Raw genomic sequence first — 27,474 nt, 5'->3', positions numbered from 1 at the left:
AGAGACAATTCTTGAAGCCTTAAATTTTTACGATGATTGTAAGAGCGCCTTAAGTTGTTCATATAGAGGACTCATACGTCTTTCGTAAGAATGCCTTACGAACAGAGATTCGTACGGCGTTCTTACGAACAAACTCTTCGAGTTTGTAAGGCGTTCGTAAGGGACTCGTAAGGCGTAGGGTACACAATTTGTTCTTGCGAATTTAAACAGCGCTTCTTACGAAATTCGTAAGAAGGCCGTAAGAATCTGTGCCCCATCTACGAATCTCTACGAACTTTAGAATTCGTACGAACACTATTCGTACGAACGCATCGTTCGTACCGCTGACCTTTGTGACCGTAGCTTTAGTCAGTCTTCTCGATAGAATCGATTTTACTTGATCGATAATAGTATCTGTTTCGAGAGGACTAGCGTGTTCGAGTGACCTCGGAAGAGCCAGGTCCAGTGCTGTAATTTACCCTAATTTTCACCGCTAATGGTTTGTATTAGTTTGCATTAATTAGTATTTCTGCATTAGTTTGCATTGATTAGTAGTTTGCATTGAGTTTGCGTCAGTTTGCACTAGTTTGCATTAGTTTGCGTCAAGTAGTAGGACCGTCTGGCGCCACTTTTGGGTTTCATCAGCTAACAAGGGGGGGGGGGGGGAGCCTTCAGCGCAACCTTTGTTTTCTGGTGGCCCCCAGTTAAGTGGTTATAATACCAGTAAAGTATCTCGAAGGCCTTTTCCTATATTATCAAAAAAACAAAACAAACAAACAAGCAAAACAACAACAACAACAAACAAACACACAAACAAAACAAAAACAAAACAAAGTAAGGGGAGGGGGAGGGCCTCGGCCCTCCCGTTCCACCCACCCCCCCCCCCCCCCCCCCCCACGTAATTCCGCCGGCAGGTTCGCTTGATGAGACCAAACAAACACTCTGGTAGAGTTTTGATATTACCAGGGAGGTGGCCACCTTCCCAAAAGGCCTGGTATTACAGCTTCGATACGTCTCTGAAAAGTAAGTTCCCCATCAATAATGACTCCCGGATCTCCGGCGGATCTCCTTCAGTTCAGTAGTGACATTTTCCAGTGGTCGAACTTCCAGAATGATTTTAAGTCCAACAGGGATTGCAACCCCCCCCCCCCCCCTCCCCTCCCCTTGGCCACCCAAAACTGGAGTGTCTCACAGTTTTGCAATCGCCAAGAGTAACTGTTTAATTCTTTTGATTGAGCTGTGGTGGTGAGAAAATAATAACGTTCTTCCAGTCAAAACTTCACTTAACTTTTTTAACAAACTTAGAAGACCCCCCCCCCCCCCCCACACACACGCACACACAGTTTAGGCCTTCAGTACCGTTCCGAGAATTCCAATTTCCTTCCTACTGCATTTCATGCACAACCTCGAGAGTTAGCATTAAACGCCACCATACAAAAACAATCTGTCTGTTCGTCGGCGTCGGGTCAGTCAACTAACATCTGTCTAGCGTCTGTTTGATAATGATTTAAAGTTATAATATACATCAGAGATGAGAAGCTGGCAAGAATTATCCTAACATGACGAAAGAGAGAAGACTTCAAAGGCCCAAAGAAGCACGTACAACAAAGGCAAGTAGCCACCTAAATAAAAATTTAGAACTGCTTTTGAGTGCTTAGTAAAGCAGTGGTACGTGCGTAGATTATGTCAATGAACGGTCCCGCGTACTGTGATACGTGTAAGCTGTAGGCCTAGGACTAGGCTTGCGGTGTTTTTGACAGACAAACAACAGCAACGACAAACAACACAACAGTCTTCCTCATTTATGGGTTTTGACTCAAATGATATGGTTGGGGAGAGATCTGGTAAGTGTTTCTTCGGAAAGAGTTCCTTATTTCCCCCCCCCCCCCCCCCCGCTCAGTGTTCGATATGTACCCCCCGCTAAAATTGCGTGATATAACAGCTCTAGGTTCGCATTCCAAAAGAGGGCGATATTTTGATGGGGGTTGAGTATAAAATGGGCGTGGTATTTTTTTTTTTTTCTTTTTTTTTTTTTTGGGGGGGGGGGGGTCATTACTAGAAGAAGAAAAAAAAAAAACGTTGAAAAAATGTTTTCTCTCCTCTCACATGTGCATGTCTCCCTTCTTCTCTCTCTTCCCTCTCTTCCCCCTTGCCCGGATGCCCTTCTCCTTTTTGTTCTTTCTGTCTCTCCATTTGACGATCGCCATCTCCAATTGACTTCTTGCATGGGCCCTGTAATGATAAACATGACATAATAGATGGAGAAAACACTTACTGAACTTACTGACAGGTCTGGGACTCGAACTCACTAACATGAATATCTGAGCCCAGTGCGCTCACAATCGTGCTGCACGATGAGTTGCAAGGCAGAGGTAATTCGTGGCAAATATATGATGCATCAACTGTACTATGCTCTTCGTAGATGGCGCTACTTACATACGTTCTTCAGAGCCTTTGAAAGGCTCTGACTTTCTTCTGAGTCGTCTGCCTTGTATTGCTTTGCATAATACGTGCAGTCTCGGCAATTGAAGTTTCACCTCAGTACAAACCGACCTCAGACTTCTTCTAGTTTTGACTGTTTTTCAGGCAATTGAAGCGTCATATGCGTAAAATGAAAGCCATAGAAGGTTTATAGGTGGATAAGAGTCTATGTCGCAGCAAATCGCATAACCCAGGAGTCTGCGTCACCCTAGGACACCGGGGTCAACGTTACCCTAACACTATCCCTGACCCTAACCCTAGGACACCGGGGTCCACGTAACCCTTGGACACCGGGGTCTGCGTCACCTTAGGACTCTGGGATCAATGTTACCCTAACACTAAGCCAGACCGTAACCCTATACCTTAACCCTAATCATTAGCTCTAATGTTAACATAAATAAACCATCGAAATAAAATTTTACATCCTGACTGTCAACCTGTACATGGTCACGGCCCAGTTGTCTAATATATGTAGCGAGTTAATATAAGGGCGAGTTACCTTCAACCGAGCGACGTACGTCATTTATTGTACGTACGTGCAACGCGTACACACAGTATGCAGCATGCTAGCAGTAGGCACAGTGTCCATCCATCGCATCAGTCTTTAAATAGTAAGTTACATTTCGCTAGCAATACGATCTGGTTTAACATCAGAATTCATCTTTTTTACAACTACTGTCCACCAGAAGCTTAATTCAAAAGGAAATGATGTGGCATTATCTCTTAAACTTGATCACGACAACCAATTGGCTGTAAAGTGCACACTAAAGTTAGGATTAATCGCTAGCAGCGTAATGTTAGTCCCACCTATGTGAAATTAAGCTGGTGAGTAAATTTTCACTATTATTACATTTTTGTAGACTTTTTATTCATTTCTGCCACTATATCTACCTATATAGATAGATATAAATGTGTTTTGTGACTAAATATATTTTCTTCTTTTTTTTATTTTTTATTTTTTTTTTTGGGGGGGGGGACATAAGGAACTCTTTCTGTTTCTTCAAATTTGTGATTCACACATATTCCGATTTATAATTTTTGGTGATTGACTAGGAACACATATAGACCCTAGATGATTTATAAATATCAAATTTTCATCAATTGTGTATGAAATAAACCTTCCATTCAAAATCAATTTTATGTCCCAGGACTTAAAATGGAGGTCCCATGTACGAGAGAGTAACAACTCATGCACGTTAAAGATCCCGCTTCATTCATTCATCGCAAAGAGCAGGGTGTTTAACCTGGTGAAGTGGTCCCACCTCACATCCAACTGGACCCCATGGAGGACCAGCTTAGCGTAGCTGAATATGGGCTATCCAGCCATCTCTCAGATGGAAATGAACAAACAAACAAACAAACAAAAACAAACAAATAAACAAACAAATGATGTGAGAGCAAGCAGTTCTCAAACAGTGAATAAAAAAAGAAGAAACTGGTATGACAATGTAGATAGTCAACGTCCCCAGTTTGTTTACTGTTTACGCTATATATTTCGCGGGGGTTTTATTTTCGCGAATTTCGCGAGTCGGGAGCTATTCGCGAAATTAACAACACGCGAAAATATTACCTTCCAAAAATGAATCCCTTGCCTTGATGATACGAACATTTCAGTACTAGTATACCATGTCACGGCTAATACCGAACAGACCATATTGGCTAAGCTTGTTTACGCACGTCCACGTCTACTTACGAATACTGTAGAGAGCCAATCCATTATCGCAAGGGGACCACTCGTCAGAAATCTAGCGAGATGGACTTCACCACTTCAAAAATGTTGAATTCTAACTTACTAGTTCGCAGAGTTTGGTAAGTTTTTTTTCATGCAGTGTATAACTAGTATCATTCTTATTTGCTAGTAAGATGAAAATTCACACTTTCTTTGCCACTTCATATTTTCTCTGGTCCCCCAATCGCGAATTTAACCACTCGCGAAAATGTGTGACAGCGGCAATTCGCGAAAATTTATGTACGCAAAAATTATAGCGTATACAGTACCCCAGTTTAATGAAAACAAATACCCTTTGTAATCTTTAGTAGATACATGCATCAAAGGACACTTAAATATGATACAATCTAAATGTAAATCCCTCACTGACACTGACTGATAGTATTTCTAATGACTAGTAAAATTCTAATTTGTTTTCTATGCTTTCTAATATTGTACTTGTAATTGACATGCAAGTATTTAATCTGGTCTTGGGAATGGTAATTATGCTTATGTCTGTTTTTTTGTTTTTGTTTTTGTTGTTGCAGGTTGTTGTACGATGTTTACCACCCACCCTGACTGAGGATGAGTTCAAGGAAATTGTAACGCCATTCCCAGACAACGAATATTTCTACTATGTCAAGGCTGATAGGAGGTAAAACGTGTATATTAATGTATAATATGTGATGTAGCTGTTCAGTGTATCAATTTCATGTGAACATGTCCAGCTGGTCTTCATTCAGAATTCTCTGACAATTAATTGCTCAATGTGAGATTTCATGAAAAGTTTTCTGTCCACGTTCTTGCATTGATTTGGGGGTTGTAAATGTCTGAATGCATGTTATTCAGATGAAAATTATATGTGGATGTATGTTGATTATGTTGGGTATGATATGTTATTCATTTGAGTTTGTGTAGGAATTTTGTTTAAATTTGAAATCTCCCATTTCCCAGTAATTATTAGATTGAAAAAAAAAAATCATGCCAAGATCGCATCTGGATAAAGGGAGGGCGGATAGGAGGGGTCGGACTTTACCTCAGATAAGTGATAATAAATGACTGCGAGCTCTCTTTGTGCTAATGCTAAGTTGATCTTCTTTTTGTTTTCCTCCTCTCTGCTATGACAACAGTCTAGGCCAACATGCTTACTGTAGAGCATATATCAATTTCAGCAAGGAAGAAGACATTATACCCTTCAGAGACCTGTGGGATGGATATGAGTTCACTGATACCAAAGGTGAGTTACTAAGATTGAGGTCAGGATGGAGGTTGTGGGATACTGTAAAAGTGAATATTTTTGTGTGACTTATTTTTTTTTTATTTTCAATTCTTTGCGCTTGGCCGGGTAAGAAGAGTTTCATGCGATTTTAATTCTATGGAATCAAGACATCAAGCACTGAAACATATGGCAAGGAAAAATATTTATATGCTTTTATTTTGGCACTAGTTTATGGGCTTTTATTTTTGCACTAGTTTATAGTTGCGCAAAATGTGCAAAAATTTATACTTTTACAGTATGCTTACAAGATATGTACTTGTTGATAAGATTCATGGACATTTTTTTGTGTGTGTGTGTGAGTGTATGTGTCCATTGCGGTATATATGACTTCTGAACATGGATCTCATTTCTTGGAGTAATAGAGAGGAGTTGAATTTTGCATACAAGTTTTAAGACCATGATGAAGCTATAATGTGAAAATTAGCCTCTCTTAAAATGATTTTTTCAAATGAGATCTTTTAACAGAGCAAAGGAATGTAGAGCATTTATGCAAGTTACATTCATCTAGAGCTTAAAATGTGTGCTTTTTTTTTGGGGGGGGGGGGGGATTAATTTCAGTCGCAACCTTGAGACATGTGTGGTCACGTTATAGCAAGTTAATTCTTCCTTTTCCCTCACTGCACATTCTAGCAATCACTGTCTAGACAGACAGAATAGTATGTTAATCACTGATAAAATGTTCATACAGCTGTACCTCCATTCATAGTGTCCATATATCCCATTCATGCAGATACAAGTTATCCAGCCGTTGTGGAGTTTGCACCTTACCAAAAGACACCAAAGACTTCTGGAAGGAAGCCAGATGCCCGCTGTGGTACATTGGAAGAAGGTAATAACAGATTGTATGGTTTCAGTTAGACAGCTGACTTAATTCTGATGAATTGGTGATAAACCATTGATATTTTGATATCATGATGTCATCAATTGTATTGTGATATCTATATGTTAAGTTGCACAGATTTCAATTCCAATTTATGCTTTTGATTTTGACAATTTGAAAAGAGAACAAAAATAGAAATACAAGATGCAAATTGCTCTTACATATTTTCATGCAATCACATGAATGATCAACAAACTAGCAGAGATGCGAGCAAACTTTGCACACAATGAAAGTGACAAATGTTTGCATATTGATACCGGTATGTTATGTCATGATCGTGGTATCCTCTAATGACCCTGGAATAGCCTCCTTGTTAGCTTGGCTGTGATGTTTATTGTGGTCGATTTTGTTGTGTAAAAGATGAGCAAACAAGCAAACAGAGATTGTTATAATGAAATTACTTCATTGCTTGTAAATACTTGTCTACATCTGTTCCTAGTGAGTGTGTGATCTTTAACACATTGCAGCTTGTTAGTCAGGTAATGTGGTGCCATTTGCTATTTCTTATCAGAGCTTCTTTTTATTTTCTAGGCATTTTCCTTTTTTTTTTTCTAATATTGCACAGATATGACTCAGATGGTTGGAAATTACAAGTCTAAAGAGTTATTAGATTCCTCTGTAAGTATGTACGATTTCTCTTAAGGTTGTTTTTGTATGTTCTCACAGATGCTGACTACAAGAAGTTTTTAGAGACCTTGTCTGCTGAGGTTGAGCAACTTCCAAGTGCTGAGACACTCTTAGAAGAAATAGAGTCCAAGAACAAAAGTGAAGGTGAGATATGGCATTGTTGTGAAAGCCATTGCATTTTTTTTTTCTTTTTAATTCAAGGAATATTCACTTCACAAATTACATGTTAAAAGAGATCTGGACATAGTTTTACTTTTTGGGGGCAAATCATTAACAGCTGACTACCCCTATTACAGTGTTATTTTCTCTATCTCTCCCTCTCTCTCTCTCTCTCTCTCTCTTTTGCATTAATTCTCTTGATATTGCACAGTGTGAGGAACTGTCAAATTCAGCATATTGTGCATTCATGATACTCCAACATTGTGGTAGATTTAGAAAGTGAGCTCATGTCCATAAATCAAGGCTGCACACTGGCACTGGTCCGACAGTCCCTGACCAGAAAAAATCACTGTCAGACCAGCTACTTTTTCTTGAATGGACTAGTAACAGATGGTAAAACTGGGTACCTGCTGGTCCAACAGACAGGTCAGACCGGTGAAAAAAATGGACTTTATAGAGAAAATCATGAAAAGGCATCTTTCAACATGACATCTCACCGTGCGTATTATTGGATATTGCAATGTTATTCTTGTTTTTGTCTCCTGATGTGCTGCCTTTGTTTCTCTCGTGCAGGAAAAGTCATCACACCTCTAATTGAGTATCTGAAGCAGAAGAGGCTTGAAAAAATAGTAAGTGTTTTCAAACATTTATTCCTTACATCACGAACAATAATTGTCCCCGCCGAACGAGTTCGAGCAGGGGACTATGAAACGGGCTCCGTACGTGTGTGTGTCCGTGTGTCCGTCTGTCCGTCCGTGCGTCTGTGTGTGATCAAAATGTTCAAAATGCTACTCCTTCGCCATTTCTAACCTGATTTTGATTCTGTTTGCTTTATATGATAGCACTACATGGGAGCCTTGAAACTTCTATACAGAATTTCAGTTGTGACCTTTGACCTTGACCTTTGACCTATATTGTACATTTTGCTTCAAAATGCTACTCCTTCGCCATTTCTAACCCGATTTTGATTCCGTTTGCTTTATATGATGGCACTAGGTGAGGGCTTCAAAACTACTACACAGAATTTTGACCTTTGACTTCTTTGACCTTTGACCTTGATTTTTGACCTATATTGTACATTGCCTACAAAATGCTACTCCTTCGCCATTTCTAACCCGATTTCGATTCCGTTTGCTTTATGTGATGGCACTAGGTGAGGGCTTCAAAACTTCTGAACAGAATTTTGACCTTTGACTTCTTTGACCTTTGACCTTGATCTTTTTACCTATATTGTACATTTTGCTACTAAATGCTACTTCCGGCGGGGACATATATTACGCACCGCGTAATTTCTACTTTTCCTTGTTCTTCTGGAATTCAATTCAATGTAGGGAATTATGTTAATGTAAATTTTTGCTAGTTCCGTTTATGCTTTGTATGTTAAATTAGTAATTTTCTTGTGAGCTAATTTGAAATGAAATTGACTTTAATGCCATGTAATGGTACTTACATGGTTAATGATAAACAGTTTTGTATTCATATTCTAGTTTGTTTTTCGAAAGAAATTGCTTATCAACTACCTGAAAGTTTTGTGAAAGATCCATATTGGAAAATCTGTTGTTGTTATGTGATATTTATTTTTTTTTCGTTGACTCCATTGGCCTTTTTTGCCTGTGTAAATGCTAGCTCAGTGCACAACAATGAAACATCTGATTCCGTGAATAGTTTTTTGTTGTTGTTTTCTTTGTTTTTTGTCATGATTTTCCCCTACTATGTATGTATTTTGTGCAAGCATCCATAGCTGCTTTTGTTTACACTCAATGCCTGCTAGGAGCTTCTATGCGCTAATTCATGTTGCAATGTTAAATCCCATATCTGCACTTTGTTCCAAAAACCCCAATGGCAAGCAGAGTCTGAAGCTCTTATATGGTTTCTCTTCCAGTGTAAACGATCAATTCAAACACCTCTGTTTTTGTTTTGTCTTTTTTGTCCCCGCCGAACGAGTTCGAGCAGGGGACTATGAAATGGGCTCCGTACGTGTGTGTGTCCGTGTGTCCGTCCGTCCGTCCGTGTGTCCGTGTGTGCGTCCGTGTGTGCGTCCGTGTGTGATCAAAATCTTCAATTTGCTACTTCTCTGTCATTTATGAGCCAATTTTGATTCTGTTTGCTTTATATGATAGCACTACATGGGAGCTTTGAAACTTCTACACAGAAATTCAGTCGTGACCTTTGACCTTGACCTTTGACCTATATTGTACATTTTGCTACAAAATGCTACTCCTTCGCCATTTCTAACCCGATTTCGATTCCGTTTGCTTTATGTGATAGCACTAGGTGAGGGCTTCAAAACTTCTACACAGAATTTTGACCTTTGACTTCTTTGACCTTTGACCTTGATTTTTGACCTATATTGTACATTTTGCTACAAAATGCTACTCCTTCGCCATTTCTAACCCGATTTCGATTCCGTTTGCTTTATATGATGGCACTAGTTGAGGGCTTCAAAACTTCTACACAGAATTTTGACCTTTGACTTCTTTGACCTTTGACCTTGATTTTTGACCTACATGTATATTGTGCATTTTGCTACAAAATGCTACTCCTTCGCCATTTCTAACCCGATTTCGATTCCGTTTGCTTTATGTGATAGCACTAGGTGAGGGCTTCAAAACTTCTACACAGAATTTTGACCTTTGTCTTCTTTGACCTTTGACCTTGATTTTTGACCTATATTGTACATTGGCTACAAAATGCTACTCCTTCGCCATTTCTAACCCAATTTCGATTCCATTTGCTTTATGTGATGGCACTAGGTGAGGGCTTCAAAACTTCTACACAGAATTTTGACCTTTGACTTCTTTGACCTTTGACCTTGATTTTTTACCTATATTGCACATTTTGTTACAAAATGCTACTTCCGGCGGGGACATACATTACGCACCGCGTAATTTCTACTTTTCCTTGTATTTCATTATATTAGGCTTTTGCCAATGTAAATGGGTCTTCATACACTATTCATTAGAGTCTCTTAGGTATTTACATTTCAATCTTTCGTTGTCTTCTTCTTTGTTTTATGATTATCAATAAAGTGAATTCAATTTAAATCATACAAAAGTATAATCTGTAATTTTGTACAGAGGGGGAGGGGGAAACACAGTTTGCAGTGCAAGTATATAATGTCATATAATGAGTTGCAATTGTAACAAGTAAACAGCATATGAGTGACAAATGTCAAGGCTTTGGCCAATTCTAGATATTTTGGTATTTTTTCATCAGCTTTCATTGAGAGATTTTTTTGTTGTTGCAGACTCCTTTGGCATTTCCATGCCTTAAAGGTACTATTTACTATTGGGAGCAGTAATAAAAAAAAAATATATATATATATTCAAGTTATCACACGTATCGGATATGTGTAGGTCTGTTGTATCATTCTACCGAATAGAAATTTCGCACTAAAACCTTAAATGTAGGGAGATATAATTATTTTTTTTTCAGTGATTCACAACTGTAGACTGTTTAGTCTAGAAACAATTTTATCATTACTATTTTTCTCATTTTGCATATTTCAATACTTAACATTGATTATACTGATCAATATTTTTACTTTGGTTATTTCCATCCTGAACTCACATTGTAGAACTATTTTTAAGCACTAAGGCTCAGTTTTTGTTTAATCTGCAAATGGTAAATAATGCCTTTGATCTGAGTGCCATTACCAGTTCAGTCATATAGACCAGTTCGTAACTCCACTTTGCGCATGAGCAGAAAAATGTCATTTGTACCAACAGGCATTTTGGTTTGTAAATTCACTGAGATAAGCATCTGTGATGCGATGATTATTTAGGTTATCCTTATCTAAATGGTGCTTGCCAGCACATCCACCTGACAGCAAGAATAACATTTTGCAATATAACAGAAAATAGGCTGTTATTGCATTCAATACAAAACTATGAAATGGATGCCTGCTAAGTTGTCAACTGATGGAGCATTCTGATCACCTGCTCTAAACGGAAGCTTATTCTTTGTTTGAACATGAATTCCATAAATTGTTACGTCGGGCAAGCTTATGCATTATGCTGCTTTGAAAACGAGTGAAGTGCCTTACCAAATGAGAAAAAGAAAGGTAATTTGTACCAATGTGTACATGAGCTAATTACGAACTGGCTTATTGAAACATCTGCTCTTCCCAAATGTTCCTTGCCTCCATCAGAAAGCAAGGGAAGAGGCCAGAGAGGAGCGAAAACGCAAGGAGAAGGAGCGACGTCTGAAGGTGGAAGAGGAGAAGAGGAGGAAGAAGGAGGAAGAGAAGAGGCGCAGGGAGCGAGAGAAGGAGAGGGAGAGACGGGAAAAGGAGAAGGAGAAGTCCGGGAAGGGCAAGGAGGACGGCGACAAGGGGCAAGTGAAGTCAGAGCCGAAGATAACGGTGAGAATAACTTATCAGGTGACACCTAGATCACATGACTACTGTAGCCCTTTGGAAATGTGAAGGTAATGTCATCCTGCCAGTTAGCCAATTGCTGAAATACATAGCCAGTTTTATTTGTCCAACTTCTCTCAGTTCTTTAACTAACCTTTTGCTGCTTTTTTACTGCATTGATTGAGATAAGTGTCCTTCTTTTTGATTTACAGTTACAAGTTTGTCTGTTCCACCATAACTCAGTACAGAGAATATGGTTGAAGAGGACAGTGGAAACTCAATATAAAGAGATCTGCTATAACAAAATACCTGATATAACAAATTAATTTCTCCAATCCCAATGAATGTATTTCCTTTGTTTTGTACTGTTTATTGACTAGTTATAGAACAAAAGATGTGATATAAAGAACAAATTCTTTTGGTCCCAAGGATATCGTTGTACTGAGTTTCCACTGTACTGAGGGCGTTAGTATGAAGTAAGTGTAAAGTCAGTGTTCTTCCTGCCTGTCTAAATATCAACAAGCAATACACTGCTAATGGTGGGAAAGTTTTGTACAGACAGTTTTGACCAGCATCCCATCTATTCCAGGTTTCGCTGTGGAATCTGCATTAAGTTTCTTGGGCATAGTTTGCTTTATGTTCCCTCCTCCACATTTTTAACTGAATCTCTGACATCATTAGTTCTTTGTAATACATGTACCTACACTCTGTGGGTGCACTGAAGAGTTTACGAGTGGCATTATTCAGTGACAGTTGACCTTGTTTATTGTCTTTCTAATTCATGTAAACCATGAAGCTACTGAAGAAACCAGTGACAGAGAGTAAGCCAGATGCCAGTCCTGCTAAAGGTAGTGAAGCTCGACAAGAGAAAGAGAGGGGCAGAGACAGAGATCACGACAAGCCCAGAGAGCGAGAAAAGGACCGGGACCGGGATCGGGACTGGGAGAAAGAGAAGAATCGGGAGAGGGACAGAGATCGGGAAAGAAACCGGGAACGGGAGAGGGACAAGAATCGGGACTCAGCCCGGGACAAAAAGAGGGATCAAGCCCAGAGTGCCCAGTCAAATAAGAATCAAAGTGACAGAGACTCAAGGTAGGCTGCTCTGTGTCCTTTGTAACACCATAAGTAGATTAGAACTCATTTTATGTTGGCTCTGGTGTATTCTGAACATTGATGAAAAGGTACAGTCAACCTTACTTAGGTTGACCTCGCATAAGACAAATAATTGCCAAAGTCGAGTTTTTTTTTCAGGGTCTCTTTATTTCTATTGATTTCAATCCCTTGATAGTTGAATTTTCTCTACATCAAAGCTATTTCTTCAGTCCAAATAGATTCAACTTAGGCCAGGTTGAATGTATTGGCATTGACAAGCAGTATTCAATGCATCCTTATGTAAAGTCTATTGCAAAGAAGAAAGAGTGATTAAGTTTACACATGAACTTTCTTGTCATGTTACATTGCAAATCTCATACTTTCAGAGAAAACTACATGTTCAGTATCACTGTGAAGATATAATTATAAGGAATTATGATTCCTGTAAAACACTGCAGAATTGTACTTTTTACATTCCAATTTAAGATTAGCTCATAACTAGAGAGACTTCATGTGTAGTGCTTGTGGGAGATACTAGCTTGACAGTGTCAAGTTACCCAGATATACACACAATGCCCCTTAGGAATACAATAATCTTTAGGAAGTGTGAAAACCACAACTTGTCTGGGACAGACAGCTTGCATGACATACTGACTAAGCAATGTGGCATCTGTCTTGCCTCCTTCAGAGGAAGAAGTGATGCTGGGAGGACTGACAGTTCCAGGGACTACGAGAAGAGTGGAGGAAAGCATGAAGACTCTAGAGGCGGGAGGAGAGATCGGGACCGGGACCGGGACAGGGACCGGGACAGAGATAGGAACAGGGGATCACAGCAGGAGGACAACAGAGCAAGAGACAGAGCCAAGAATGAGAAGTGAGAATGCATGTTTGGTAGAGCCTTCGTTAAAGGAAATCATAAAGTCAATCAGGATATACCTTTATCACATTCATCAAATTTGGTCACCTAATGTGACTTATGCATTAATTCCTTTTATAAAATGGGCTTTAGAATCTCTGCAACCTGATTGGTCAATTGTCATGCTTTGATTTTTACTGATCCACACTGAGCCATGCGTCCGGTAAAATCTGAACGCATGGCTCAAGTCTTGTATAGTGTTGTAGGTGTACCGGACGCATGACGGGGAAAATGGTTGCATTTCATGAATTTACGGGCCCATTTTATAACACAAATGATGCACAGGCCTATTTCGTGGATCAGTGAGAATTGGATGTTCTCGTTTAACTTTGGAACAGTCTAAAACCCACTCGCTGCACTCGTGGGTTTAAACAGTTACAAAGTTAAACTCATGCATGCAATTCTCACCGATCCACTCTGTCCTGTGCATCATTTGTATACTGAAACATAGGGTCAAAGTTCAGATTTTCTTAACCATATATGTGGCATTATGTAATATTTTTGTCTCATATGTGCTGAATTGAGTAGTGTTTCATGGTAAATTTCTTTCCGTGTATTCATGAGTCAAATTTGTTCCTGTCTTACATCATCAGTGCTGCTGCGAGGTCACAAGGGAGCCGGGATGACAAGAGAGGCGACAGCGGAAGAACGCGCCGCGACTCAGACCACGGGAGGGAGAGGAACCAGGACGGGGGCAAGGGGAGGGACAGGAGGGGGGCAGATGACAGGCAAGATACCAGCAGCTCCAGCAGGAGGGAGAAGAGAGACTCCGGCAGCAGAGACCAGCGTGGGGAAGGGAGTGCCAAGAGGGATGGCAGGCAGGGAGAGAGAGAGGCCGACAAACACGGTGACAGACAGGGCGGTAGACAGGGGGAGGGGAGAGGCGCCGGCACCAGAGACAGGAGGGATGACGCCAAGAGGGACGACTCCTCTTCCTCAACAACGTCGTCGACATCACAGTCGCGGGATGCGGGGAGGAAGGAAATGGGAGATAAAGGGGATGACAAAAGGCCACAGCGAATCAGGAACAAGGTAGGATGATACTACCTACATTCAAACTTTATTCATGCAGTGCACTCCCGTTGTAACGAACATGGTTATAACGAAATTCTGGTTTGAATGAAATGAAAATTCAGGCCGCAGCATTATCAGCTGTATGTATTTTTATTGTTTATTTGATTGGTTATAATGAAAATTCGATATAACAAAAAAAAAAAACTGCCGGTCCCAAGGTCTTTGTTTATAATGGGAGTCCACTGCAGTTGCTTCATTAAAAGAATATGTTAATCTCTGTAACTGTTACAGGCTTGTTATATAAATGCATATTAATGATGAATGTACATGTTAGTAGGCTTTCATTATGGAATGACTGATGAGAAAGGACTTGTGAAAAATACTTTCATTTGTCCCAAAGATTGATATTTTTTTCCTTGCTACAGATGTATTTTGAAATGATAAGGCCAATTTGGTAGCATGCTTCCCTTATACTCAAGGGGCTCAGGTTTAATGCCCATTGAGACCAGCTTTGATAGCAATGTTGCATTGTTGTTATCATACCCTCCCTCCTTGTAGGAGGCAAAGAAATTAGGTCATCTGATGGGACATAAAGTGAAAGTCCAGCATGTGTGTAAGAATCAGATCTCACACATGTAAATTCTCATACTCCATACCTCACTAAGAGGAGAGAGCGAATATGGTGAAGAAGCCCTATCCAAACATTTTGGAATATGAACAAATAATACCAACCCCTGGTGGTTCATCCAAGGAAACTAGCAGTAGTCCATTAGCAGTTGTCTCCAAATGGCATCAACCAAGCAGAAATTGCCATGTGAATAAATGTATAAATCTGAAGGATAAAAGCTTGAGTAAACCATTATCTTTTTATTTCCATTATCTCCCCCCCCCCCCCCCCCCCCCACCCTGGCCTATTTTGTACAGGATCGTCCAGCAATGGCACTTTACCAACCGGGTCAGCGGTCAGCTGGCCGGAAGAGGGAGGAGGGACGAGAAGCTGACTCATCCAAGTCTAGTGACGGGAAGGAGGACAGGCCAGAGTTACTGAGGAGAAGTAGCAGCTCCTCCCTCACAGGAGGAGAGAAGAGTGATAGGTCGGACTCCGGGAGAGGAGGGGTAGGAGGAGGTGGAGGAGGAGGGGGAGGTGGTGGTGGAGGAGGGGGTAGAGACAGGGGTAAGAGAGATCAGGGCAAAGATGGAAGTAGAAGAGGAGATAAAGAGAGAGATGGCGGTAGGGATCGAGGCAGGGACAGGGGAGGAGGTGGTGGAGGAGGAGGAGGAGGAGGAGGAAGAGGAGGGGGCAGTGGGGGAGGAGGTGCAGGTGGTGGTGGTGGTGGTGGTAGAGGAAGTGATAAGCCTCGAGACAGAGACAGAGACCGTGATCGAGATCGAGATCGAGACAGAAACACTGGTAAAGGAGGCGGAGGAGGTGGTAGTGGTGGTGGTGGGGGTGGGGGTAAGAGGTATACAGAAGATAGACCCAAGGACAGGAAGAGAGAGGGAGGTGCCAAAAAAGAGGAATAAGAACATGATCTATCACTGTACCCAACAAGTAGAGGAGGGGTGCAAACATCAGAAGAAGGGACACATAATCCTGCCTGATTAGTACAGCTCATGTATTGAGAAATGCAAACCTCTGTCATATGTATTCCCCCAAGCACAAGCACACAGCCTTATGCTCCAGTTTAGTCATATCCTCTCATGTAAGAGTTGCATGTGAATTTTCTTTGTTTGCTTGTTTTTAATACATGAGTAATAGTTTCAAGGATATAAATCAGATGTTGGCAGGAAATATTGCTACAAAATCCACTTCTGCACACACAAAGCATGGAACATTGTGAGTTGTCACTTGTGTTTGTATTTTCAAGCGGAGAGAGACTACCAGTAATGACCGGATATCTTATATCAAAAGTGGCATGGCCAGTGATGATATGATTTATTGCTGATACTCAAGTTGTGAGTTAGAGGCACCGATATGGTTTGGAGATAAAGGAATCCTCACTCAACCATGAATAATAACTTGCAGTTACAGTGGAAACTCAGCACAGTATAAAGAGATCTGATACAGCAAAATACCTGATGTAACAAACTAATTTCTGCGGTCCCCATGAGTTTATTTCCATTGGTTTGTATTGTTTATTGAACACTGATATAAAGAACAATAATTGTCTTGGTCCCAAGGATCTTGTTATACTGAGTTTCCAGTGTATCACTTCTTTTACGATCCCATATTCAATGAAATACATTTTGGCTTTCAAAATGGTTGTTGTGCTGCTTATGCTGTAAAACCAGAAATGTTGCGTGCTTTTTGATTTCGCGAGAGCCACGATTCACGAAAATGAAATGCATGCAAAAGTTCTTGTCTTTACTATGTGCATTGAATACCAGTTGCAATTCGCGATAATTTCATGCCGTGAAAAAGGTCGTTGGCTGGAATTCGCAAAAATTTCATGCCGCAAAAATATCTTGCTTTACAGTAATGAGCAAAATTATTTACACATGTAAATGTACATGACTTGATTATGCTAACAAAAATTACAGATTAATGTTTACTCTGCCTTGTCAGGGGATCACAAATGATAATGAGGGCAGAGTATGGCTCTTGCCACTTCATTTTGAAAGCAGTCAGGGCTTTGAACATCTGGGGACCGTTTCATGAAAGTTGTCAGCCCTGACAAGTTGTCAGTCTCTGACAATCACCATGGTAACAGTCAGTGACCAGAACTTCTCAGCCAATCAAATCCACAGATTTTGCTGAAATTGTCAGAGACTCACAACTTGTCAGCACTGACTAAATTAATGAAACATCCCCCAGCAGGGAGAGCAATCTTGTAAAGATGATAACAGTCTCTGATTTTACACATTTTAACCACAAGGCTTGTTCCTCTTTTCAAATACATGTATACTTAAGGGGTGATACAGTATTGGTGGAGGCGAGGATTTGGCTTATAACTTTTGCGAGATTTCAAGAAACCACTTATGAAATAGTACAGAGCATACCATTCTAAGACAAATTCAAGGTTTATTTGATGAAAATCGGTTTTGGAATGGCCGAGATATCCAAAAACAAGGTAAAATAAAGCGATCGTAATAAAAGGTGGATCCCGCCTTTTATTAGGCTTACACTGTTTTGGGTATCTCAGCCATTTCAAGACCATTGTCATGAAATGAACGTTGAATTGCACTTGCAATTACATGATCTTTCATATTTCATAGGAGGTTTTTCATTATCTCACCCCAAAATGTTAGAAACCTGAAGTTAGGTCTCAACCAAAACTATATGATCACTCTTAAGTGAAATGGACAATTGTACTGAAAAGGAGAGGTAGTTTCAGAAAGATCAGATCTATAATGTGTTTAGATTTTATGCATGCTTTGTTCAAAAGTTGCCCTTAACAGCCACAAAGCTGGCTGGAGGCTTGCCCTATGTAGCAACAACTTAGTGAATTCCTGCCTATGTAACTTAGTGGGAGGAAACAGGTGAATGAAATGCTTTGTTACAAGGCTGTAGGAAAAGAAACACCCATAGATTGTTGATACATTGCAGAAACAGTCTAATGTGATACCTGAGAAGTCCTACTAATTTAAGAGTAGCCCCCCCCCCCCCTTTGTTTGGTTGATTTTTGCACTGATTTGCTGTCTCAGCAAAAAGTTTATCTGGCCTCATCAATATTTTCCGTAACTCTTTAAGGAATAAGTTTATACAAATATGTAGAGTGATATATGTATGGAAAGGCTGAGCAATTTTAATGAAATCCATGCACAAACAACGAATACAGTTGTATACAAATACATGTATGGCACAGCTGTCTCCTTCTAGATTCTTTTCGTGTGCTCCTCTCACCCCTCGCTACATAATATATCTACTTAGCTTTCTATGAAGGCTTGTGATGGTAGTTATAACCACTATGAATGCCCTAAACAATGCATGGTTTGTTTATGGGGCAACGGATTGTACAGTTTTGATTTTAAGTACATATGAAAATATGATCTATTTATCTGCATGATGCGAATTTCATCTCGTTTGCCAAAGTGTCTCTGTTTGAATATCTTTTGTGTCAAAGAATAAAGCGTAAGTTGAAGCAGAATTGTGACGTCAATATTTCATGTATGTGGTTGTATGAGTGAAGTATTCTTTAAGTATGAATGATGTATGCTGAAATACAATATATCACATTTGATATTATTGCACTTGTACATGAAAAAGAAACACAATCATCAAATGAAATTAAAAAAAAAAACAAACAAGCGAAATGTCCAATTCATCTCCAAAGTAGCATTGATTAAACTTTAATTTGCCAGAAGGAAGTACGAACTTGTATGTGAACATCATCAGACAGATAAAAGAATCCTATACATGTAATAAGATTGAGCATTGCAGCAAACAAACAGACGCAGATGTTTGAAATTAGGTGCTAGTACCATGGTACTCTCTTTCTAATGTCTGCAGTGACTTGGAACCAACACGTGTGACCAACAAAAACATGTACAGTCATTGCATCATGTGAAGTTTGCTAAGCTGTACATGGTACATGTATTTGCTTTACTCTGAAGATAGACTTATGTTGTACATGATTTGGTGTGATTACATCTGCAAACAAGTTATAGATTAATTGATTTAATACGGATAAATAATTGAACAGCCTTGATCACAGTCCTCATTATACAGTGTACAGTGGAAACTCGATATAACGAGATGGTCGGGACCGAGTCATTTTCCTCGTTATAGCCGATATCTCGTTATATCAGTAGGCATAAAAGAGGGCATAACATAAAGACATTAATTTGCACATGTGGGACTACCCATCATATTTCAATCAATACTGTGATAGCTTGATTGTGTGTGAGGGAATTACTCACCTTTATGGGTAAGAAGATGTTTTTCACCAAGGAAATCCAATATCAAGAATGTGTTTTTTATTAATTGTAGATGTTTGAATTTGTAAATTTATATAGCTTGCGATTGTATCAAGATCGTCTGTGGATTGGTATGTGGTTATCGTATGGGTGTGTGTTGTGTGGAAAGCTTGAATATGGTCTGCACAATGCTGTGTGTGTATATGACACATTCTGTATGCATTATGACTGGCGTGTGTGTGAAGATGGGGAATTCCCTACGTAGAAGGCCAATCACAGCATCAGATTGCCTCACACCTGCTAAACGTCATGATGATGTCATGTATACATACTTATGGCCGTCCCACCACATTTTCTGCATGTATCAGTGTGCGCGCACACACACACTTACACGTACAACATGCAGTGCTAGCTGGAGTGCACTGAAGAAAATGATTATGTGTATACAAGACAGTTTTTGGCGCATCAAGCTTTACAATCTCGGAAGATGATAGCACAGGCGAAGTAAAGCTTTACCGAAGGCATTTTGCTTTACCTCGCTATAGCAGGTTTGATTTACTATGTTTTTCTTTGTTTGGAAGTCACAAAATTTATCTCGTTATAGCAGTTATTTCGTTATAGCCGATCTCGCTATAAGAGTAGCATTTTACATAGACTTGTGTGGAAGGAAATTTGGGACCGGGAAAATTTCCTCGTTATAACCGATATCTCGTTATAGCAGTGTTCGTTATACCGAGTTTCCCCTGTACAACTGAATGAACTGACAAAGAACAGCGCTATGCAGTAGATCAGTAATGTGTTATGACGTGTTTTAGTACAGAATCTTGTGACTGAAGACACTTCAATGCACCACCTGAAGGGGTTATTGTAGGGTTGGGGTTGTGTGATGGCGTGAACAGAACCAGTGGACCGTAAGAGGTTTATTAAAGTGTGGTTCAAGACCCCTTCAAGTCGTCCCTGATTCCCAACCCTTGAAATGGTGTTGGAAGAGGAATTTTACCGACAGAGAAAACTAATGTTCTATCTTCTTCCAGACTTGAGATAATTTATGCCAAAGTATAATGATGGTTGGAAACTGCATGCTTATTAATAAAAACAAAGGTTGTAGTAGTTATGAAACACCGTGATCAAAATGAGCGCGGGTCCGTGGATTTGACCACGGACCCGCGCTCATATTGTGTCTGATGATGTGTGTCTCTTTACACAAGGCGGCAGTCTTTTATTGACAAGGAGGCACCGTAATTATACTCATTGACTAGTCGCGGGTTCCTTGCTTGAAAAGGACTTCTTTGGTGACCACCAGAAGTCAAGTGAATTACAAACTGAAAATGAACAATAACTTCTGGAAGTGATGTCATGGTCACGCTATTATGAAAACGTTAACCCTCATCAATAACCGGGGGTGGGGGGGGGGGGGGGAAGGAACTGAATTCTCCCCTCCCCTTGACACTGCTTGTTCTTTCATGTCTCGCGCGGTGACTCTACACGACATTTCCTCTAGCGCACAGAATTAAGACCCTATTTGGGGAAAATAAGTTGTACGGTTGCGGAGATATAGCACATATAGCAGATATAGCACGGTTTCCTAGGATTTTGTGTGTACAATGTAGGGTTTTAGAGTCAAAAGATTTTTTTTTTCTGCCATTCCTGAGATAATATCGCTTTTGGTTTCCATAAAAGCTTCCAGATTAAACAATGACAGATAAAATAAACAAAATATTAAGAAAATCATAAGAATTGGGAAACAATGAGAAAGAAAAAACGTTCATCTTTCTCGTTGCTGATAAATATTTGTTTTGTCCGGCTCTAATTTGCATAAACATTTCCCACTTTTCAATTATGTATTGTCAACACATAGGCCTACACCAAACATCACCTTTCTTCAATTTTCAATTTTTCAATTCTTGGAAAATGCGTGATAGGACACCGACACGCCACAACCCGTGTACATTATGCTGTTTCAAAATAGCCCAAGGCTATATTTAGGGTACAGTGTTTGTTTGTTTGTTTGCTCTTCTCTGCATTAAAAAAAGGGGGCGGCAAAGAAGAGACAAAAATTTACTTGCGCCCTCTTCTGTTCCATGAAGAATAGTCTTGTAAGAAATGCATGTATTGTATATTTTCTTGTAAAATGCAGGTTGCTTTCTCGGTGAGATGATGAAGATGTAATCCCTTAGGCTGCGTTCACATAGAAGTATACTTTTCGGGTATTCGGGCTCGTTTTTCGAGGGCACGCGAATAGCTTGAATCGAACGATAGGATTTCCTCACACCGGTTCACATAAGAGGGCACTATTCGAAAATACGAATAGCTGCGAAAAGTATAGCAAAGTGGGAATCGAGCTTGTTCGATTTTCTTGCAGCGTATACCGTCTCTCGTTTATGAAATAATGACACTTTTGGTCTGGATTTGCCCTTTAGCAAAAATAAGCATGTAGACTGACATTCTGATGCAGTTTAGAAATTGTTAATAAGATTTGCTGGGATGCAGGAGGAAGAAATCCTCACTGCGTGGGATGGTGAGTTGACGGTGCGGGTGGCGGTGTATTCGGTGCCCGAATACCGAATACCGAATAGCGAATACCGAATACGAATACCGAATACTTCTATGTGAACGCAGCCTTATGAATGTTAATCCGCTGAAGTCAAAGGTCACGAGATGGCATGCCCGAGTTAAGGTGTACTTTACAAAGAGGATTTGACCTTGAATATAATCATAGGCGTCATTGGTTTTTATTCCTGTAATAAAAAGAAAATCACACTATTCCAAGCATGTCTATTATGTTTTCGAACAACGCTAGTTTAGAATGCGCCTCGTGTGCGTGATTAAATGTCGAGTATAGTTTGTGGTTTGACAAGGCAGGAACATATACTCTATGGGAGGGAGAGGTTCAAGATGGAATTTTGTTTTCTAGAACGTCTCATTCAATATCGTGATTCATGCAAGAACGAACTGCCAGACAACAACTGCTGCGTTTTTCTTATTACTATATGCACGGCAAAAGTCCCTTTTAAGATTGAACAATAATGAACACTTAAATGAAGAAATGTGTTTTGAAAGAATGATATAGTATTAATTGACATGGGGATTTAGCTTTTAACTTTTTGCGAGATACCAGGAAACCACTTATGAAATGTTACAGAGCATACAAAGAGGAATTCAGAGTTTATTTGATGAAAATCGGTTTTGAAATGGCTGAGATATGCAGATATCCAAAACAAAGTAAAACAAAGCGATTCTGATAAAAGGTGTGTCCCACCTTTTATTAGGGTCGCTTTGTTTTGGATGGCTCATTCATTTTAAAACAATTTTTTTTTTTACACACAAAAAACCGCAACTTTGAATCCCTCTTAGAATTACGGCGCTCTTTCATATTTCATAAGAGGTTTCTCAATATCTCACTAAAAGGTTGGAAACCTGAAGCCCCATCTCAGCCAAAACTATACCATCCCTCCAAGTCTTAATTTGAATGATGCGACAATTAGAGATTTTTTGAATTGTGATTAAAAGAATACCATTAGAATTTGAAAAACAAAATCACACCAACCCCGAATAATTTTCGGGGTTTTGTCTTAAGACTCCCCCCCCCCCCCCAACACACACACCTCTCCCCTTTGGCCTCTTAGACCGCTCCTGACATGCCTGAAGACACATTCCTCGAACCCCGAATTTAGGCCTGCTTTATAATTATAATTATGACAGAAATGATCCTGAACGTGTTGCCAGCAGGTGGTTCGGTCATGACATGATCTATACAGTAAAACATTAATGCTCGCATGTATACATTCATTGGGAATAAAGTGCGGGCGAAAAGAGATTAAAGGGGCATTCCAGACGATTTTTATAATTTCACATATCATCATGTAGTACATAAATCGAAAACTCCATGTATAGATTTGTAGAATTTATTGTGGTTCTCGAGCAGAGAAACAATACTTTGAAAAACCTTAAACAAATTACACCGAACAAGGATGATGACATAGGAACATATTTCAGAAATGTAGCAGCGTAAGTCCATTAAAATACCGCTTGCTTGCAAGTTCACCTGTTTGTAATCTATGCATGCCTTCTTCTTTTGTTCTGCTTCCTCGAGCCCCAACTCATGCATTCTTATGGTGACTCTGCCATGTCATCATCCTTGTTCATTTCAACTTGTTCTAAATTTTGAAAATATTCTTATTCTTCATGCCAATTATCATAAATTCTGAAACTCTGTCTTCAGTAATATCAATTTATCGTTGTTCAAATGCAAAAATCTGAAAATCATGCGGAGGTCTCCTTTAATCTATAGCAGCCGTCCTTACTGATTCATTCTTAAAAGTGATATGGTAGTTTCCGTTAAATTGGCTTAGCATTAGGGTGATCTCCAATGAGAGCAACGTCCCGTTAAGGTTTAAGGAATGCCATTAACTAAATAGAAACTTTGATGTGTAAATAATAATTATAACAATAATAACAATAACAATTACAGATTTCTTCTATATACGTATACATTATATATATATATATGTATATATATATATGTATATATATATATATATATATGTGTGTGTGTGTGTGTGTGTGTGTGTGTGTGTGTGTGTGTGACGGAGGAATGACTTGCAGTATAGACGTTGCAGTGATGTTCACTATGGCCTTTATTTCCCAAGCTTTCGACTGTGTATAAAAAACAGCCTTATTCAAGGGCATGATGAGACATAAACATAAAAGCAAAATAGCAACCAATTTGCATGCATTTGAACAGAAATAGAGAATAATAATGATAAGAAGCCAATCAAACGGAATATAGACAGTCACAAGACATTCACACCAATTTGCATACATTTCAACAGAATTAGGCAAAAAAACAACATAAGGCAAAGAACATGGCAAAAGCCCTTGAAAAAGGCTGGTTACACAGTCGAAAGCTGGAGAAATAAAGGCCATAGTGAACATCACTGCAACGTCTATACTGCAAGTCATTCCTCCGTCACACATATACCCAATAATGCAGCACCCACCACGTACGAGGCCAAGCCCGCTTCTCGATATATATATATATATATATATATATATATATATATAGTTATAGTTATAGTTATATATATTGTTACGGTCCCAGAGTTAGGCAAATTGGGACTCCACTTGAAAGTTGGTAGGGCAAGTCTTATGGGCGGACACATTAACTGAGAACATTGTTTGTATCTGTGGTTCTTCCTTTCCCCTTACCACGAACGAGCCCCCTAGAGTTTATCACCCCCAAGTAGACTCCCTGTCCCCAGACCAGACCACAAATGGTCATTGGTAACGGTCACTGTAGAAGACAGTCATTGCATACAAGACGGTGACGAATGATGCTTTGATAATGTAAGAAATTAAGAGTGAGTTTTGAGGAGTATATCTTGGGACGCTGACTGGAGTAAAAGGCAGTCTTGGAATGAGCACTGGCGTGTCATAGTCATGTAATCTTGCGAGCTCGAATAAAAGACTACTTTTGAGACATGAACCATCGAAATGACTGGTTGCCTGGTTTCTTCTTGTGTACGTCCTTTAGAGTTTAACTCTAACTGTTTTGGGTACCAACTCGGCGGTCCCAACAATATAGCTATATATACATATATATTTCACAGTTTCTCATTACACAGTAGGGCCTACTTGTGGTCATGCTGCATAATTATGGATTCTCAATATGGTAAAAGTGTTATCACTTGATAAAACCAGGGAGGTGACAGGGGCGTCACCAGCTTTTTTTCAAGGGGGGTGCGTTTTGACACTAAAGGGCTTTTTACACTTGTAAATTTTTGCTTAGTCCCGTACCAACGGTGGGGCTAAGGGGGGGGGGGGGGCTTAGCCCCACCGTTGGTACGGGACTATCCTTAGCCCACTTTCTGTTTACACTCGTTTTTGCCAAAGTGAGCTAGCCCCACCGATAGTCCGGTACTATCTGGCCCTGCAAAATAGCAGGGTTAGCACCGCAATTGCGGTGCTAATGTTAGGGTGGGATTTCACCGAGCACGCGAACGATTTGCGAAGTACGCGAATGACCAAATCCAACATTCGGAAAAGTTTTTCTCCGAATGTTTTCCGACTATGAAGCCGAAAATTATTCTTGCGCAATTTGTGCGAAGTTTCCACGACGTATGTGCGAATGTCGTGTGTATCATTGCTAAAGTACAGCATGTTACGTACACGAAAAATGCCAACAACGAAAAGTTTTCAATAATCATAGGAGAAAATGTACCCAAGAAGAGGTGGAAGCTGTCTTGAGTTGAATTTTTTTCTTTCCTCTATTTCTCCTTTCTTTTTCTCTCATTTCTCTATCGTGTGCTTGCCTACATTTTTTTCCCAGGACTTATCTCCACTAGTAAAGCATTTGATCTTTCTTCCTTTCTTTTTTTGCAGTTCCTCCCACACAAAATCTCTATAATTCAAATGAAATTTTACATACTTTAGATTAATTTTAAGTGTATTCTGCAATTTTTTTTTGTATATCAAACATTTCTTTCTCTTTGCTAGTCTTTATTTTTTTTTTGTTACTATAACTGTTAATAATTGTTTGATGTTTAGATGTATGCTACGATTTTTATTTGTAGAAAACGTATAGGTCATACATCCCCCAAACGTGCGCTAAACGTTCGCGAGAATGTCTCAAAAGGTACGCGAACAGTTTGCGATTATATACGTCGTAAAATGATCGGAAAAACTTCGCAGATTTCGCGTAACATACGCGAGACATTCTCCAAAGTTTCGGAGTCTGTTTGGGGTTTCACGAACATTTTGCGAACATCGCGCGTGTCTTGCGAAGGTCTTGCGCATATGACGAGGCTTTGAAGACACTTTCAAGAACAATTCACGAGCAAATAAAAAAAAAAATCAAATCAAAAATTTCAAACTCTTTTGAAATTCTCGCCGAAGTAAAAACGACATTCGCGAACAATTGACGACGCTTCCGAACCCTCACGTTCGTTTGGCGATCTTTTCCAGACTAAAAAACGAATGCTGGATTTTGCCATTCGCGTCCTTCGCAATTCGTTCGCGTGCTCCGTGAAATCCCACCCTTTGGGTGGGATTTCACGGAGCACGCGAACGATTTGCGAATGACGCGAATGGCAAAATCCAGCATTCGCATTTTAGTCTGCAAAAGATCGCCAAACAAACGTGAGGGTTCGGAAGCGTCGTCAATTGTTCGCGAATGTCGTTTTTACTTCGGCGATAATTTCAAAAAAGTTTGAAATTTTTTGCGAACCTTTTCCGCACACTTAGTCGGGATTTGCTCGTGAATTGTTCTCGAAAGTGTCTTTAAAGCTTCGCCATATGCGCAAGACCTTCGCAAGACACGCGCGATGTTCGCAAAATGTTCGTGAAACCCCAAACAGACTCCGAAACTTCGGAGAAAGTCTCGCGTATGTTACGCGAAATCTGCGAAGTTTTTCCGATCATTTTACGACGTAATCGCGAACTGTTCGCGTACCTTTTGAGACATTCTCGCGAACGTTTAGCGCACGTTTGAGGGATGTATGCCCTGTACGTTTTCTACAAATAAAAATCGTAGTATACATCTAAACATCAAACAATTAAATATTAACAACTATAGTAACGAAAGAAATTAAAGACTAGCAAAGAGAAAGAATATTTGATATACAAAAAAAAATCGCAGAATACACTTAAAATCAATCTTAAAGGGAAGGTAAACCCCAAGAGCAATGTGGATTGAGTGAAAGCAGCAGCATTAGTAGAACACATCAGTGAAAGTTTGAGGAAAATCGGACAATCGATGCAAAAGTTATGAATTTTTAAAGTTTTTATGTTGGAACTGCTGGATGAGGAGACTACTAGAGGTTATGACGTATGAGTGGACAACAATACCAAGAAAATATAAAGAAATTTCTGCAAAAATCCATTTTTCATGAAAATTACAAATTCCATCAACTTGATATTGACATATGTTAAGGGTAGCAATTATTCTTCCTGCTTTCTGAAAGCGGTTGGTCCATTGCTCTTTCATAATTCTAGAAAAGTGAATTTTTGTTGAATTTCCTTTATATTTTCTTTGTATTGTTGTCCACTCATACGTCATATCCTCTAGTAGTCTCCTCATCCAGCGGTTCCAACACCAAAACTTTAAAAATTCATAACTTTTGCATCG

At 39.6% G+C, this 27,474-nt stretch overlaps 1 protein-coding gene across 1 annotated transcript; it reads left to right on the top strand.

Moving 5' to 3' along the window:
- Positions 1 to 1,538: 1,538 nt before the first annotated feature.
- On the top strand, positions 1,539 to 16,016 carry LOC139742189 (uncharacterized). The gene is made up of 11 exons (XM_071652768.1): positions 1,539 to 1,589; positions 4,717 to 4,823; positions 5,299 to 5,405; positions 6,178 to 6,276; positions 6,994 to 7,098; positions 7,687 to 7,742; positions 11,264 to 11,476; positions 12,267 to 12,562; positions 13,251 to 13,436; positions 14,084 to 14,510; positions 15,417 to 16,016. The coding sequence occupies exons 1-11, from the start codon at positions 1,539 to 1,541 to the stop codon at positions 16,014 to 16,016; spliced, it is 2,247 nt and encodes a 748-aa protein (XP_071508869.1).
- Positions 16,017 to 27,474: the final 11,458 nt, after the last annotated feature.

Source organism: Diadema antillarum, unplaced genomic scaffold (genome assembly GCF_040938485.1).
Source record: "Diadema antillarum isolate AM-2024a unplaced genomic scaffold, OU_Dant_1.0 seq00000984_RagTag, whole genome shotgun sequence".
Lineage (NCBI taxonomy): Eukaryota > Metazoa > Echinodermata > Echinoidea > Diadematoida > Diadematidae > Diadema > Diadema antillarum.
This window is presented reverse-complemented; position numbering and strand designations above follow the sequence as displayed.